General features: G+C 37.3%; 1 protein-coding gene across 1 annotated transcript; it reads left to right on the forward strand.

Annotated features, from left to right (window-relative positions):
- The first annotated feature begins 3428 nt into the window (after positions 1–3428).
- On the forward strand, positions 3429–17154 carry LOC119502523 (guanine nucleotide-binding protein G(o) subunit alpha-like). Its single transcript, XM_037793576.1, has 10 exons — positions 3429–3590; positions 4046–4181; positions 4270–4361; positions 4440–4532; positions 5683–5843; positions 8170–8298; positions 10878–11007; positions 11149–11220; positions 14785–14872; positions 16692–17154. Exons 1-10 carry the CDS (start codon positions 3552–3554, stop codon positions 16883–16885), a joined length of 1134 nt encoding a protein of 377 aa, XP_037649504.1. The 5' UTR covers positions 3429–3551; the 3' UTR covers positions 16886–17154.
- Positions 17155–17297: the final 143 nt, after the last annotated feature.

The raw sequence follows: 17297 nt of genomic DNA on the forward strand, positions 1-17297 counted from the left end.
TAAATGTGAACCGAGAAGTATAAAGAGCAGCAAATACCGCGCAGGGAGGAGGTCGAGGTGGATGGTAAAACAAAGGACTTTCGTCCAGGAGAGCTGTGTTCGCGTCCCGTGTGAAACAACAATTCAAAGTCAAAGTTGATTTATTTGTCACGTAACTTCCGTACTTAAGTTACGGCACTTCCAGAGTTATTTTAACCCAAACCACGATCTTTTCCTAAAGTTAACGAAGTAGTTTTTGTCATGTAACTTCCGTACTTCAGTTACAGCACTTCGGATGTTATTTAAACCCAAACCACGATCTTTCCCTTAACCTAACTAAGTAGTTTTTGTCACGTTTCTTCCGTACTTAAGTTACAGCTGTTTGGGTGTTATTTAAACCCAAACCACGATCTTTTCTTAAAGCTATCTAAGTAGTTTTTGTCATGTAACTTCCGTACTTAAATAACAGCACTTCCGAAGTTATTTTAACCCAAACCACTATCTTTTCCTAAAGTTAACGAAGTAATTTTTGTCATGTAACTTCCATACTTAAGTTACAGCACTTACGGTTATTTTAACCCAAACCACTATCTTTTCCTAAACCTAACTAAGTAGTTTTTGTCACGTATCTTCCATACTTAAGTTACAGCACTTCTGGAGTTACTGTATTTAAACCCAAACTGCGATCTTTCCCTAAACCTAACTAATTAGTTTTTGTCATGTAACTTCTGTACTTAAGTTACAGCACTTCCGGTTATTTAAACCCAAACCACAATCTTTTCCTAAACCTAAGTAGTTTTATGTTGAAAAGACTGGAGTGGTAATTGTTGTAGAACATCACAAAAAAAAGGGAAATTCGTGTCTATGTATGCGTATTAAATAGATTAAATCCCGTGACTAATTCACAAACTGCCGTGAGACTGTGGACTATGGAGTCAATATCACTGTCTTCAAATGTCTATTTTATGTCTTCAAATATTTTTTAATTCCTCAAGTACTTTTATTTTTCTGCCTTCAAAAATATAGAATTTGTAAGTATTATATTATGTGATTTGGACAAATGAAGGGCTGAGATGTTGGTCAGGCGTTAAGCTGTAACCAGGAAGTGATTTGTCGTTTCCATGTGGATGTTGCTGCATTCTGCTCAGCAATGGTTGTCGCCCCACCACTGATCTATCTATGTATATACTGTATGTACTGTATCTATGTATCATAAAGTACGGGCTCTCTGGAGGATGCTAAAAAACACTATTTAGGGAATTAGGGGAGAAAAGATCCCCCTGCTCCTCCTGCATCTAACTTGGGGCTGTGTGAACGTGAGAAGGTGTTGACGACCTCATGTACATATCAGACCTTTTGCTCCAGAAGTCATCACAACTGTTTCACTGGTACAGCAGGTTTTTATCTCAAAAGAATGCACACAAACCTGCCTTTTGAGTGCAATTTTTAAAAAAAACAACACTCCTTAGGTATATCCTAACATAGAGAAAACACTACTGAGTTTTAACAGATTGCTTTTAGTTTTCTTAGTTGAACAGATGCTCAGTGTTGTTGACTTGATCATGAAATAGACCTCTTACTGTCATTGAGCCCTGAACAGTTTAACCTCTGTCTCTATATCAAATGGGATAAAAAAATAATATATTTTTTGTAGATGTATATTTTACTCACCTCCTCTCCATTAACTACTGTATAGATGGTTTCATATTGTTTTAAAAAAACAAACATAGATAATATGTCTGTATGTCAAGTTGGAATGTATTCAGTGTAGGCTATAATGTATATGTTATTGACAACTCCCAGTTGATAAATACTGTAGAGACTGATTGGACTACGGTATACTATTGCTGATAATAATAACATTTTAATCTGAAAGGCTACTTGTCATCTTCGTTTCCTTAAAACAGAATTTATTTATTCTTCAGTAATTAAGGTAAATGAGCAGGCTGTGCTTTAGTCACATTATGAAAGGTTAAGGTCATGTTTTGGACACAGAAATAATGACCTTTGATCAGGAGAACAATGATCTGCAACGTATGAATGAGTCACACAGAGAGTTTGTTAAATGTCAGGCCATTAAGAGTACATTATTTTAGCAGCAGATACCCAGTAAAGATCTGTACGTTTTTTGTTTAAAAATAAAAAGAAGAGTAAAGTAAAATTCAAAGCATGAAGTTACATGGCCGAGAACGTTATTTTGATATAAACAAATCATGCGTAATTCATTGACAAATTCACTAATTAGAGGTCACATGCGGTGCTTTAAGGGATATTTAGAGAAGTCATTCAGTCAGTTCAAGCAGGCAGTGGTGGAAGAAGTGTTGAGATTTCTTTTTTTTTTTACCTGAGTAAAAGTAGCAATACTACAATGAAATGATACTCCATTAAAAGTAAAAGTCCCGCATTAAAAAAATGACATAAGTAAAAGTAAAAGTTTCATGAGGCTGTGATTATCCTAGAGGTCACAACAGGTCATTTTTATCCAGTCAGGTCAAATTTAATAAAAATGGTCTCACTACAATGAAATGGCTCCTATGGGGACTAACATCATCACACATGAATACAGTTGAGCTCATTGGATCCACAAGAGTCTCAGCTTTACAGTGATACCCAATTTATATAATTCCAAGACTGTTTAGGGACCCCAGTATGCAGAAATAGTCAAACACATCATTAAAACTGAACCTACTAGAGCCTCAGATAGACAGTAAAATCAGTCGGGATCGCAGACGGGTTTCGGGGGGATTCAACTGCATGTGCTGGGTACGTTTTCTAATTTCTTTAGACTAAGCTATATATACAGTCCAGAGCTGCAATGATTAATTGATTAATCAAGTTGTTGTCAACTATTAAATTAATCTCCAACTACGTTGATAATCGATTAATCGGTTTGAGTAATTTTTTAAGAAAACAAAAGTCAAAATTCTCTGATTCCAGCCGCTTAAATGTTCATATTTTCTCGTTTCTTTCCTCCTCTAAGACAGCAAACTCAATATCCAATCCAATCCAAATTTATTCATTAAGCACATTTAAAAACAACAAAAGTTGACCAAAGTGCTGTACAATTATACATAAAAACATAAAAACAACACAATAAAACAACTAAGACCGACTTAAAACCAAAAGGACATTAAAATAATAAAAGCGTTAAGACCAAAAGGAAAGGAAAAAGAAAAAATATCTTTGAGTTGTGGGCAAAACAAGACATTTGATCATCTTGGGCTTTGGGAAACATAATGGATATTTTTCACCATATTCTGACATTTTATAGACCAAACAACTAATCAATTAATCGAGAAAATAATAAACAGATTAATCGACAATAAAAAATATTGGTTAGTTGCAGCCCTAATACAGTCCATCTTTGGTCACCACAATTTTTAAGTGGAAATTGTGCTCTTATTTTGAAGGAAAAGGCGTTCTTCCTGTCCCTGTTGGTTTTTAAAGACAGGCTGCACACACGTGCTCCTAATTAAGGTAATTAGCTCTTCCTTGTGTTGCTAACTGTGTTTGTTTGCAGAACTTCAGGCTGTTTATTCAACAACACCAGCGTGCAGAACAAAAGCAGAGTGATGTTTTGCTGTCTTAATATACTGCCAACTCCACTGCAGGTATAATATATATATATATATATATATATATATATATACACACACACACACAACATTCATTCAACTCATTTTAGGTTGCTAAGTGTAACTTCTTTCTTCATTTAATGAATTTTGTGGATGTTTATAAGTCATTTTATGTTACAAAATCTAGTAGAATTAAGCTTACTACTCTACCATTATGGGAGAAAAATATACAACTTCTTTTAAGCCAGTCAGAATATAAAAAAATGACATTGACATATACTTCTATGATATGTTTGAGTGCCTGGGGACATGTGCTGTTAAGAGGAATGCCATCTGCAATTTCTGGCCTGTTTTGTATTTTAAATTAATTTAATAAATTTAAATTGTTTATGAAATGTTATTAACTATGTGAGAATAATTTGTTTTTTTGCAGTCAGTGCTTTACTATTAGTCTCAAAGCGTCCATGTAAAAACTGTGAACTCTTCCTCAGATGTGCATGGGAATGTGCCTGCGCCTGGACGTCACAGAGGAGGGCAAAAGGGCCAAACTCCGGAGCTCTAGGATAGAGCAAGACCTCTGTGAACATGCCAGGACTGAGATGAATGTGATGAAAATCCTCATGCTCGGTAAGTTAAATGCATTTACATGACTTTCAGGTTTCACTGAAGTATTTAACATTTTGAATTTCTGTCTTGTGTGTGTGTTTTGTTTCAGGGGCTGCAGAGAGTGGCAAGAGCACGCTGATCAGACAGATTAGGATAATCCACAGTCACGGCTTCTCCACACAGGAGCTCATGAGTTTTAAGGTATTGGAGAGCTGTGAAGCAAACAGTGCATTTTATTTTAAGCAGTGACAAAAGGTTCGACTGTCATTCCCTCCACAGCCTGCAGTCCTGGACAACCTGGTGACCTCTGTGAAGATGGTTCTCCATGGAATGGGCATGCTGAGGATTAACCTCGCCAACATGAACAACAAGGTGAGGAGAGATGATGCAGTTTAAAATAAAGTTTCAGCTTTGTGGTAACCCACCTTTTCATTGCAGCCCCTCTTTGTCACACTAGATGTCAGTCTTCACCTGTAATACAACACTTTGTGTTGCAAAGCACAACATATTTATCCATTTTGGACCTTCAGGCAGTGCATTACTTGTAGTTTTAGTGCTTGAATTGGACAATAACAGTTGACGGTACCCTAATTCAGTGGTTGCATGACATGATCATCGCATGTATCTTATATATTTATGCATATACTGTATCTTGGTACCACCTTAAATGTATTTTTGTATGTATTTCATTACATATTAGGCCTACATATGACATACATTTCCACATAAATGTATATTTGGTTAATAAATACTTTGAATGTAGCTATTGATAGGCTACAAAATAAATTGTACACAAACATATTGCATATACGCTACAGAACCCCCCCAAAAAAATATTAAAAAATTATCTGTTGGCCTACAGATTAATTTGGACAATGAGATGGAATACAAAGGCATTTTTCAGTGCTGTTTTCTCAGCTTTAAGATAGCTGTGTTTACAGAGATATGCAGTTATGCAGGTGTTTCACCCTTAGAATTAAGGATTATTTAATTACATTTATTTTTGTTTTTTTATTTTTATTCTTTATTATATATATATATATATATATATATATATATATATATATATATATATATATATATATATTTTTTAATTTTATGGTATTTATTAATTTTTTTATTTAGATTTATATAATTAAATTTATCTATTTAACTATTTATTTTTAAATCCCTGTCTTTCATTGTTACTATTTTCAAGGGGAGCTTGTCAAGCATGGGTGGGGGATTGTTTTATTGGTTTATTGTGTTTTTTGTCATTCCTACATTCCCCTGGTGTTGTGTACCCCCTTTTCTAATATTGATTTTGGTGCCATTTTCACATTATACACGCATCAATAAAAAATTTGAAAGTAAGAAGTAACTCGTGGACAAATATCAGAAGTGCCTGTACTCGGTACTGGTGAGTACCGGCCCATTTCAGGTACTGGTTTTGGGGGAGAAAACATCACATTTACTCATTTACTTTGAATATATTTATATATAGTGTCCTGTTCTGATGATATTTTGTCCTGTTTTACTGTAGCGGTACGCCCGCTCCATCCTGTCCTGCAGTCAGTGTTTGGGAGACGACCAGGAGCTGCTTCCTTTCGTGGCTCACGCCATCTATGCGCTTTTGGCCGACCAAGGGGTCCGACTAGCTGCAGCCAGAGGTTACGAGTTTGAGCTGAATGACTCTGCACTCTAGTGAGTAAAATGGCCTTAAGTTGGGAAATGTACGTGGAAATTGCCCAGTAATAAGCGTGTCGTTGCATCTTTTTTTTTAAATCATGCTTTTTATTGTTTCCTTGATTAAAAATTACAACAACCTAAACCATAACAAATAAAGAAATATATACATATGATAACAGATAGCAACTGTAAATTGAAAAACAAACTATTAAAACACAAAGGAGAAAAATGATAATAATAAATAATACAAAATAATTATGATAATAAATAAAGTAAAATAAATAAGAAATATACATTATTTTTATTATTATTATTAATAATAATAATATTAATAATAAGTAAATATAACTAATCAAAACAAATAAATATATATTACATTTCTTAAAAAGTAAATAAAACTGAATATAAAATAAATAGATAATACAATTAAATAAAATACAAAACCAAAATGAATTAAAGGTTGCAGCAAAACTATTCAGGAGACGATGTTTGTGATTTACTATCCCCCCATTCGTGCCGTCACATCTTATCGCAACAGGAAAGCAAGTGTGAAGATAAACTCGTCTTCAGGAAATGATTCCTGTGACATTTGTGCAAAAGGAGGCTTAATTGGGACCAAATTAAAAAGCACTGTTTGCAGATATCGAGGAAGGTGGGTATTAGGGTGGAGCAGATGAAACAGACTTGATTAAAGAGTCTTGTTTAATGAGTAAGAAGTCAAACAGAATCATTATGTGAGAGGAATTACTGTAGAGGTTTTGTTGAATCTCTAGCTTTTTTTAATTTAAGTCTTTTAATCTAACTACAAATTACGTTCGTGTGTTTTTTTGTGGGACATTTTTATATTTATGTGGGCAGAGCTGGTTTTTCCAGTCGCTGTCCTTCAGCAGTTGTGCCCTTTCAATTGTTCATCAAAACAAAAAAATTGTCATAAAATCCTAATGCACCACTCTGCATAGATCCGGAGTGTTTGTTGCATCATCAGCTGAAGTGTGAATCATTAACTGAAGTGTGGAATACATTTTGCTAAATGGCATTATTAATTATTTATTTATTAAAAGGTACTCCGGTTAGCCAGACTGAGAAAGATGATGTGACAGCTTCATTATCGGAGCTCGATATGTTTTTTGGGGGGGGCTGCAGGATGATGAGAAAACTCAACTGGCTGTCTTGCAGTGTTCTCACTCTGCTGGACCCCACATTGATTTCTCCCTCCAGAAGTATTGGATTAGACCGTGTCGTGACACACTTTGACTTCCCCCGGCACCTGAAGGCACCTCAACGTGTAAAATGACTTCTCGGACATTAGCCTTGGCATGAACTGAACTGTTACAGGAAGTTAACTATTGATGAAACCTGTTTTAGAAATCCATTCTGATCAGTCTTATGGAAGTCACTGCAGTAGAGAGATGGAACATTTAGAAATGGAAATCAACAGGTAGAGTTACATAGAAATGCGATCAATCAACTTACATTTATGCAGACAATTTAGCTTGTGTGCAGAGCCAAACTGTAGATCATTGAAACAACAAATTACACAACTGGACATGTCTCACTTTGACGTGGTAAACATTTTCTTTTGCCCGTATATTGACGTTTATTTTTGGCATCATTGGGCAAAACAGTAAGATATTGCACAGTTTTATACATACATACAAAGGCTGCAGTTGAAATGTAAAAACATAATGTATAGCTTTATAGCAGGAGAGCACCGGGCCCAGGTGAGCCTCCATGCAGCCGACCTGCTGCATTAAAGAGACACAAACGCATAATGAGTAAACACACCGGGGGACCATCACAACCGTCACAGCCTCGAGCCGTTGGTCTCAAGCAGAGAGATGAGGAGTATGCTACAGATAAACTCACTTCTCTCTAACTCCACACCTCCAGATTTTTTTTTTCAAGCTTGAAGTCTTCAGCCCCAACTGACGCTGACCCAAGTGACATCACTCGAGGCACTTTATTAGATTTCAAGCAGCTCCCTCTGGAGCCACACAAGGCTTTTTTTCCCCCATATACTGTATGCAGTAGTGCTCCCCAGGACCTCTGAACAGACTTTGTTTAAAATGTTTAAAATTGGTAACTCCCAGTGCTGTCTCCACTCATTCTCTACTTTAACTCAACTGCACCAGAACTTGCAGCCTCCAAAATGGCCATAAAGTTGAATTGAAACCTGTAAATCACTCGTTTCCAGAATAGATGTTATTAGGGTCGCCTAATAAATTTGCAGAATTTCTTCCATAGTCTTTTAAATAGACTTAAACACTTAAACAGAAACTCAGTCGTGCCGGTGAGAAATCCGTTGGTGATGTTTCTCGTTCTCTTTCTGTTCCCTCTCCAGCTTCTTTGAGAACATGAGTCGGATCATCGCTCCCAAATACGTTCCCACCGAGTCAGACGTTCTGAGAGTGAGACTGAGGACCTGTGGCATCATCGAGACGCAGTTTCAACTTAATGAAATGACTTTTCGGTAAGACTTATTATTAGCGTGCGTAACAGCGCTTCAATTGTGATTTTGCGTGTGGAATTAATCAACGATACATTACTTTGGGAAATGGGCGACAATAATACCAGTATACTCAATTTCAAATCAATGTTCCCCGATCTATAGTCTTTTGAGGACTTTTAGATTTATTTTCCATCAGAGTTCCTGTTCATAGAGTTGTTCTACACTCTGCTGTCCTAGAAAGCAGCTTGTTGATCCTCTGGAGACTCGGTCTCACCACCAACTCTTGAAGCGTCCCTGACTAAAGCTGAACTCTTCCGAGCTGAGGGAGGCAGCGGCCCGGACATGACTCAGACATGAAATATTGATGGTGCTCCACACCGGATGGTTATTCCTGGAATAATAACACAAATACAGTAGAGGAAGCATGACATATTTAAACCCCACCCTCTTTCCCCCTTGACCTTTTTTGTTTTCAGAGTAAGCATCCATTCATGATTCTCCCTGTGAACCAGAATCCATACAGACCAGGAAGTCATTAATATTACATCTACTGTAGCTTCTTCACGGTTAGAGCTGCATCAAAATGCTTCACTTCGGGGAAACGTTAAAAGAATCTGACAATTTTACATCTTTTTATTTTTAGATCATTTGTCATCAAGAAATATCTTTCATTAAAGGAGACATACTGTATGTAAATTTAATTAAATAATATTGTAGATCAGAGGTTGTAGCAACTCATAACATAACTGCACATAACTTAAATGAAATAAAAGCTCATAATGTAATAAAACCTTGAGCGCGTAACATAATAAAAGTTTTGTTCATAATGTAATAGGTAGGCAGACATTATGAGAACATTATTTAATTTTAATCTTAGCAGAAAAAAGTATGTAATAAATTCAGCGCATGTCATAATAAAAAAAAAAAAAGAGAGTACTCTACATGTCTCTAACAGCACGGGAACCCTTCTAGTTTTACATGACACCAGTGGAGTAGTTAATTTAAAGCAACTGGACTTTCTCTGTTTGGTTAAGAGGACATTTTCATCAATCAGTTGAAGCTTCTTGGATGTGAGACTACAAGACATCCAGTGACCGGGACAAATGAGAACCTTTACAGAGATGAAAATGTTCAGTTCAGTTCACAGGTCTGATCTCTCTCTTCCACTCAATCTGAAAAAGCATAAAAGCCTTCTTGCCGTCATGAGTGACGGTTTTCTTTTCTGCAGCACAGAAACGACTGCCGTCAAACGCCTCGGTTAAGGCTTATTGTCCCCCAGCTTGTTAAAACTGACTGTTGACCCGGAGGATAAACGCCTCATTGCCTCTGACATGAGTACTGCAATCAGCCACCTGGAGACCGTCTGGCCCAAATGGGAACTCGTTACCTGTGTCACCAAGACCCTCGACTTCACTTCACTGCCACATCGTGTTTTGAAATGGGTTGCCCCAATATTCGAAATAAGTTTGAAATAATATTATTATATAAAATCAAGGATATTACCTCTGAATAAAACAGTTTATCAAGGCCTAACTGTTGGTGTAGATTGTAGTGAGACTTTTCCAGAGAAAACAAAAGCCATTTATGAGGGAATATGTTTTGAATTAACTCACATATACCCAAGTACATTTACTTAAGCACTGTAATTAAGTACAATTTTGAGGTACTTTTCTTGAGTATTTCCATTTTCTGCTACTTTATACTTCTACGTCTCAGAGGGAAATATTGTACTTTTTACTCCAATACATTTTATGACACTTTAGCTACTAGCTACTTTTTACAGAAAAAAAAAAACCTACCATATGCTTTTGTGATTTGATGCAGTAATGTACTACTAATCTACCCAGTACATAGTTGCCAAGTCCGTTTAATATAAGCAACTTTGGGCTTGTTTTCCTGAAAAGTTGCTTACAAATATTGGTCGTTGCAGGTTGTGTTTTTTTTGGCTTGCTTCTAAAGTGTAGTAGCTTATTTGAGCTTGCTCCTGTTTCTCTCCTCTATAGGCTACCATTTGTTGCAAGATCCGTACATCACACAGATCCCTCTGCCTTGGTCAACACTGTGAAATGAAATGCAAAAATTAAATTAAATGTTCAACTTCTTTAAGTTTATAACAAGAAAAATGTAAAATTACAAGCTAAAAAATGGATGCAAAAATGCACTGAAATGCATGCAATCCAAATATATTCATACATATAGAAGTGATCAAGTGTCTGCCTCTCTCTCATATATTGCGGTAGCTGGGTAAGGTCGCTTGTTTTGGGCTTTTTTATGGGGGAGAGTTGCTTCTTTTGAGCTTATTTCTATTGACCTGGTTGCTTGTTTCTCTCACGGGATCTGGCAACACTGACCAGTGTAGTATATAAAGTATCTAAATTAACTCCAAATTGAAGAACTAAAACATTAAAATGTATGTGTTAGTGATAAAAACAGATAATATAACACTTTGAAAGGAGCTGTTCTGCATAATGGGTACTTTTTACTTTTGACACTTTCAGAACATTTTGCTGAATACTTGAGTAACACACAACAGTTGGGTGAATAAAGCATGAATTTATGTTGTTTTTGCTTATTATTATTATTATTATTATTATTGACAGGTTGTATGATGTCGGCGGCCAGCGGAGTGAGAGGAGGAAGTGGCTTAGCTGCTTTGACAGCATTCAGGCCGTGTTGTTTGTCGTAGCCCTGAGCAGCTACGATATGACGCAGACGGAGGAGTCTCCAGGGGTATGTTATGAAAAACTCATATGCAATCACATAAATCAAAATGTGATGCTATTTCTTTTCTTACTTGGCAGAATATACACTGAGTTTAGCTGAATTTGGGACATCCTCTTTCTGCTTTTCCATATTTTCCTTTTTTATTAGATTCGGCTGCAGGAAAGTCTTGAACTTTTTAGATCCATCTGCAACAACACAGTCTTCAGGAGCACCTCGCTGGTAAGTTATGCACTTATTTTAGATGAATACTGTCTCAGAGAATTAGAATATTGTGATAAAGTTCTTTATTTTCTGTAATGCAATTAAAAAAACAAAAATGTCATGCATTCTGGATTCATTACAAATCAACTGAAATATTGCAAGCCTTTTATTCTTTTAATATTGCTGATTATGGCTTACAGCTTAAGAAAACACAAATATCCTATCCCTAAATATTAGAATATCATGAAAAAGTATACTAGTAGGGTATTCAACTAATCACTTGAATCGTCTAATTAACTCGAAACACCTGCAAGGGTTTCCTGAGCCTTGAAAAACACTCAGCTTGGTTCAGTAAACTAAATCACAAGTATGGGGAAGACTGCTGATCTGACTGCTGTCCAGAGGACCATCATTGACACCCTCCATCAGGAGGGTAAGACACAAAAAGAAATTTCTCAAAGAGCAAGTTGTTCACAGAGTGCAGTGTCAAAGCACATCCACAAAAAGTCTGTTGGAAGGGGGAAATGTGGCAGGAAACGCTGCACAACCAAGAGAGATGACCGCAGCCTTAACAGCATTGTGAAGAAGAGTCGCTTCCAGAATTTGGGGGAGCTTCAAAGACAGTGGACTGAAGCTGGAGTCCAGGTATCAAAAGCCACTGTTCACAGACGTGTCCGGGAAATGGGCTACAATAGCCGTATTCCCATGGTCAAGCCACTTCTGAACTCAAGACAACGGAAGAAGCGTCTGACTTGGGCTATGGAAAAGAAGCACCGGACAGTTGCAGAGTGGTCCAAAGTCCTCTTTTCAGACGAAAGCAAGTGTTGTATTTCATTTGGAAGTCAAGGCGCCAGAGTCTGGAGAAAGGCTGGAGAGGAGCAAAATCCAAGTTGCTTGAAATCCAGTGTGAAGTTCCCACAGTCAGTGATGGTTTGGGGAGCCATGTCAGCTGCTGGTGTTGGTCCACTGTGTTTCATCAAGTCCAGAGTAAATGCAGCTGTGTACCAAGAGATTTTAGAGCACTACATGCTTCCGTCTGCTGAAAAGCTCTATGGAGATGAGGATTTCATTTTCCAGCATGATCTGGCACCTGCCCACAGTGCCAGAACCACCAGTAACTGGTGTACTGCCCATGGCATTACTGTCCTCGATTGGCCTGCCAATTCCCCTGACCTGAACCCCATAGAGAATTTGTGGGGTATTGTGAAGAGGAAGCTGAAAGACACCAGACCCAACAATGCAAATGAGCTAAAGGCCGCTATTGAAGCATCATGGGCATCCATAACACCTCAGCAATGCCACAGGCTGATTGCCTCCATGCCACGCCGCATTGATGCTGTAATCCGTGCAAAAGGATTCCCAACCAAGTACTGAGTGCATTAATGGACATTTTCAAATGTTTGATTTTGTTTTACTGTTATCAATCTTTTTTTTTACTTGGTCTGAGGAAATATTCTAATATTTAGAGATAGGATATTTGTGTTTTCTTAAGCTGTAAGCCATAATCAGCAATATTAAAAGAATAAAAGGCTTGCAATATTTCAGTTGATTTGTAATGAATCCAGAATGCATGACATTTTTGTTTTTTTAATTGCATTACAGAAAATAAAGAACTTTATCACAATATTCTAATTCTCTGAGACAGTCCTATAATACAATAAGGTATCCACTTTGTGTTCATTGCCTCTGCTTGTGTGCCATGTCTGTTTTTTTTAAAGCTCATCTAAATGTGTGGAGGTGACTAAAGCTGAGTGGGGCTTCTGGTAATCATTCATGTCAAGCGTGACGCGGCACAAACTGGCTGTGATTGCGTCTGACATACATATTCAGCAATCAAAAGTTTAATTGAGATGTGGGGCAGGTGATTTCTGTGTAGTGAGTTGGCTGCAAGCACTCGGTGTAATTACTTTGTTTGATTTCTTTCGTAATGTGAGTTTGTGTCGGCTGACTTGTTAGTAGCATTGTATATCTGCTCTTGTTTGACTCAAATCATTAAGGGGTGAGGGTTATCTTACGGCCATTTACTTCATTTTCAAAATGTTAATTGTGTTTTAAATGCTGGGCAGGCGAATGTTTTTTCTATTAGCAGTATGAAGAGATGCTTTAGAGGTGGTATAAAATAGTGGAAGTGCATATTGACTGAAGATGCAAACTAAAACTTTCCACCAATATCATGTGAACCAGCGTCTCAACTTTACTTCAAGGCACGTCAAATGTGTTCAGACACGTTACTCAACCAGCAGAGAATCCGTAATCAATCAATCACCTACAGAAATGAAAAGGTCAACAGTGTTTTGTTTTCACCTGAAACAGTGAAAGGTGAGAGACTGCACCAAAATATATTCGTAGTATTTCTATTTTTTCAGGGTGTGATTCCTTTCTCAGTAAAACCTCACCAAACGGTACCATGAAGTCATTAAGGGACTTAAAAATAGGGTTTTTAATACATTACAGTAATGCTGAATCCAGTTTTTAGTGCCAGTAGTGTGTGAAGCATGGTCGGATATACATGCTGTGTGTAGCCATTAAGCATTCATTCCTGGGAAAAATGACTCTGGGGTATTTATCGGCTCCGGCTCTGATCAGCAGTGATGGAATCATGACACCCGGGTGGCTAATTTCTGCCCCTTTTTCCGATTCAGTGTTATGTGACGAGCGTTGAAGTGAATATATATAATAAAAAAAGGGATTTGGATTATTACTATAATTTATTAACATACAAAACATACAATTAATATCCTCTCCTCAAAGCCACCAGACTCCAGTCAGACAACAGTCATTTTACCTCAACAGAAGCAAAATAAAACTCCTCAAAACCGTCTTTCCACGGTTCCAACGATCACCAACTCTGGTTTGAGAGTAAAAAGGAAGAAACGGTAACCCCTAATGTTACAGGTCTTCAACTTGCATAGTAACTAGGTGATAATTGGCAAGTAACCTATTTGAAATTTCTTTAATTATCTAATCATCACCTAATTACCATGAAATTTGCGGACTGTAAAATGAAGTGTTACCAGAGTAACCACCGTAACAATTTCACTGTTTACTAACCCCGTTTTCCGTTTGTGACGTTGAACATGACAGTGGCAGTGAGACAGGAGTCTATCACCTATTCTAAAGAGTTTTCCCGTTAAAGAAACCTGCATATACATGTACGTGCTAATTTTGGTAGAAAAGGGTAGATTAGTGTGTTTGGGCTCTGGAGATGTATATTCTTAGCCAGTGGCTCACTGTTGAGCAGGATACTTGTATGATGTCCCTTTTGAGTTGAGAGACACACACTGTCCTCATTACAGACTAGCGGATGCTCTGTGTTTATATACAGCAGTAAGATGATAATATATTATTCATGAAGCTGTCATTTCAGATTTTCAAACTTCGATATGTAATGTTTGTGATGCATTTCACAATGTTAAAAAGCAAAAGTTAGATGTAGCATTTGACAGAGTTTTGTGTTTGTTCTGATACTTACATGTAGTGGATGTGACACATTTTAAGATTTATGAGTTATGTTGTGAGAAACTGCACCAACTGGAGTGTTATTTGAATATTGTCACTGCCATCTCTCTCTCTCTCCTACAGATCCTCTTTATGAACAAAACTGACCTTTTCCGGGACAAGATCCTACACTCTGGAAGACACTTGAGATTTTACCTCTCCAGTTACACAGGTATGTTGGAGAGGTGGATTGATTTTATATATGTTTGTATGATGCCAGGTAGAACTGTCACATTTTCTGTCTGAATTGAGTATGGCGTACTTTTGTATTATGTTTTGGGGGAATGAAGAGAGTTGAAGTAGTAAATTGAACAACGATGATCAAGTTCAAATCTATTCAGTTCATCTTTAATAAAAACAAAACAAAACGATACGATACGATAATACGATAATACTTTATTGTCAGACAGGTCTGAAATTTGTTTTGCATAACAGCAGCTCCATTTGCAACATCACAAAAAGGACAAAGACAAGAAACAAGGATACAAACATTTAAACATTACAATCACAAAAGACGATATTCAGGGCCCTTCAACGTACATTTGACTTGGGATTAGGCTCCATATTTAACATAAAACATATGGATTATCGATTTATTTCACTGCTGACGTGGGATACTTCAGTTCTTGCTCAACTCTTGGTGACAACTTGGAGGTATTTTCTACAATCTTAAACTCCTCAAGGAATTGGTTGTATGTGTCTCTTTGTTGTTTTGCTGGATGGGTCACTGCATCCTGCCTGTCCGTTGGGTAATCTGAATTCGTTCTGGCCAGAGATTTCACATACAGTCCTCATGTTTGTGTATATCTTTCATTCTGGCCAGATCATGGTCATACATATTTCAGACTCTTTCACAGCAACTGAGAAGTGTCATATTGTATTTGGGGATCGAGGAGGAAAATTTATGTACAGATCGTCACCGGAAGCCAGTTTCTTGTTTTATAAATATATTTAAGGCAGGTTTATCTGCAACCTTTTCTGAGGTTTTCAAATGGAAACGCCCACTCAGCCGTTAGCAAAAAGCAGTGACGTAGGTTACCAAAGTTAGCTAATCAATAAGGTTATGAATAATGTGAACGCTAGCACTAGTTGAGTCAAAGTTAGCTGTGCATAGTTTGGAAATAACTGAAAGGGTTAGTTAACGGGGTTATATGTATACTCCCATGTTCTGCGAGCTAAAATTACTGCTTTTATCAATGTTGTCTGGTGGCTCTGAAGAGAGCGATATAACGACTTCAGTTCCCCGTCGGAAAGGGCTGTTTGACGGCGAGGTAAAGCAGCTGTGGACGGGCAGCAGCCACCTAAAAAAATCAGTTAAGTCTACGCTATATTTAGAATACTTTCACAGCTTCATCTCGCCATCAGCCCGCTCTTTTCGACGGGGAACTCGAGCAGTTATCTATGCTCTCTTCAAAGCCACCAGACTCCATTCACAAAAACAGTAATTTTACCTCGCAGAACACAAGAATTGCTGGTTTACCGCTGCCTTGATGATTAGTTTGTTTGTGTTATCGTATGACTTTCGGATCTGAACTAACGTCGCATCCACAGCAGTACATTACTTTGCTTCTGTGCAGGTGCTCCTGTCTGCTTCTCCAAACTGGGAGCATGCTAACCGCCATCTAAGTTACTGTATATAACGTTACTACAATGACTATAAGGATATATAGATACTGTACATGTAGCAGCATCATCATGCAGAAACCTTTGGCAGGTCACGTGGCAAAGAGTTTTTAGAATGGCTCGAGGGAAATAATATTTTGACACTAAAGCATACATACTTTGACCAAAATTGGATTTAAGAACTTAAAGAACACCACTGTGAAGCTACAGAATTATATAAAAACCTAAAAAAATTATAATAATGGACCCACCCTTTAAGGATTCAGACTCAGTGTAATTTAGACTGTAAGTTAAACCGACTCCTCACTTCCCTGAACTCTGTCGGATTTCTCCTGATTTGACGTTTTTCTTCCTTCGTCTCCATCCAGGAGCAGATCGTGACGTGGACGCTGCAGCCCACCACATCACCGCCATGTTCTCCTCATGCAGCAACAGCAGTCCAGACAAACCCGTGTACCACCACTTCACCACGGCCACAGACACCGCTAGCGTGCAGCTGGTCTTCCACATGGTCATAGAGCAGGTTCTGAAGGTGAACCTAGCAGCTGTCCAGCTGCTGTAAAAGTCTCATGTGAAGATTGTTTAGTCATTCAGTGCTGGAATTTTAATGTTATCAGTTTTCTTGTTTTTCACATTTTAAAATAACTAATTTAAGCAGCTAATAAAGTTTAGATAATAAAGCTGCACTTTCCCCAATTTATTTTAAATCCTTTTAAATAAAATATTTATTGATATGCCTGGCCCATACTGTTTATTTATTATATCTCATCCCTGTTATACTGGATCTTTAGAGTTAGAATAAAACTTCACCATGTTTAACATGCACATTTATCCTTTTATCAGTGAGCTGTTTTTAATACATGCATGTTAACTATAACTTGGAAAAATGCACAATTTGTCAGTTTTCCTGGTTTAAATCACCTAATAAACCAACTCAATTAATTACTAAAATGATTGTGCAAGTTACACGTTCA

This window comes from Sebastes umbrosus, chromosome 14 (genome assembly GCF_015220745.1).
Source record: "Sebastes umbrosus isolate fSebUmb1 chromosome 14, fSebUmb1.pri, whole genome shotgun sequence".
Lineage (NCBI taxonomy): Eukaryota > Metazoa > Chordata > Actinopteri > Perciformes > Sebastidae > Sebastes > Sebastes umbrosus.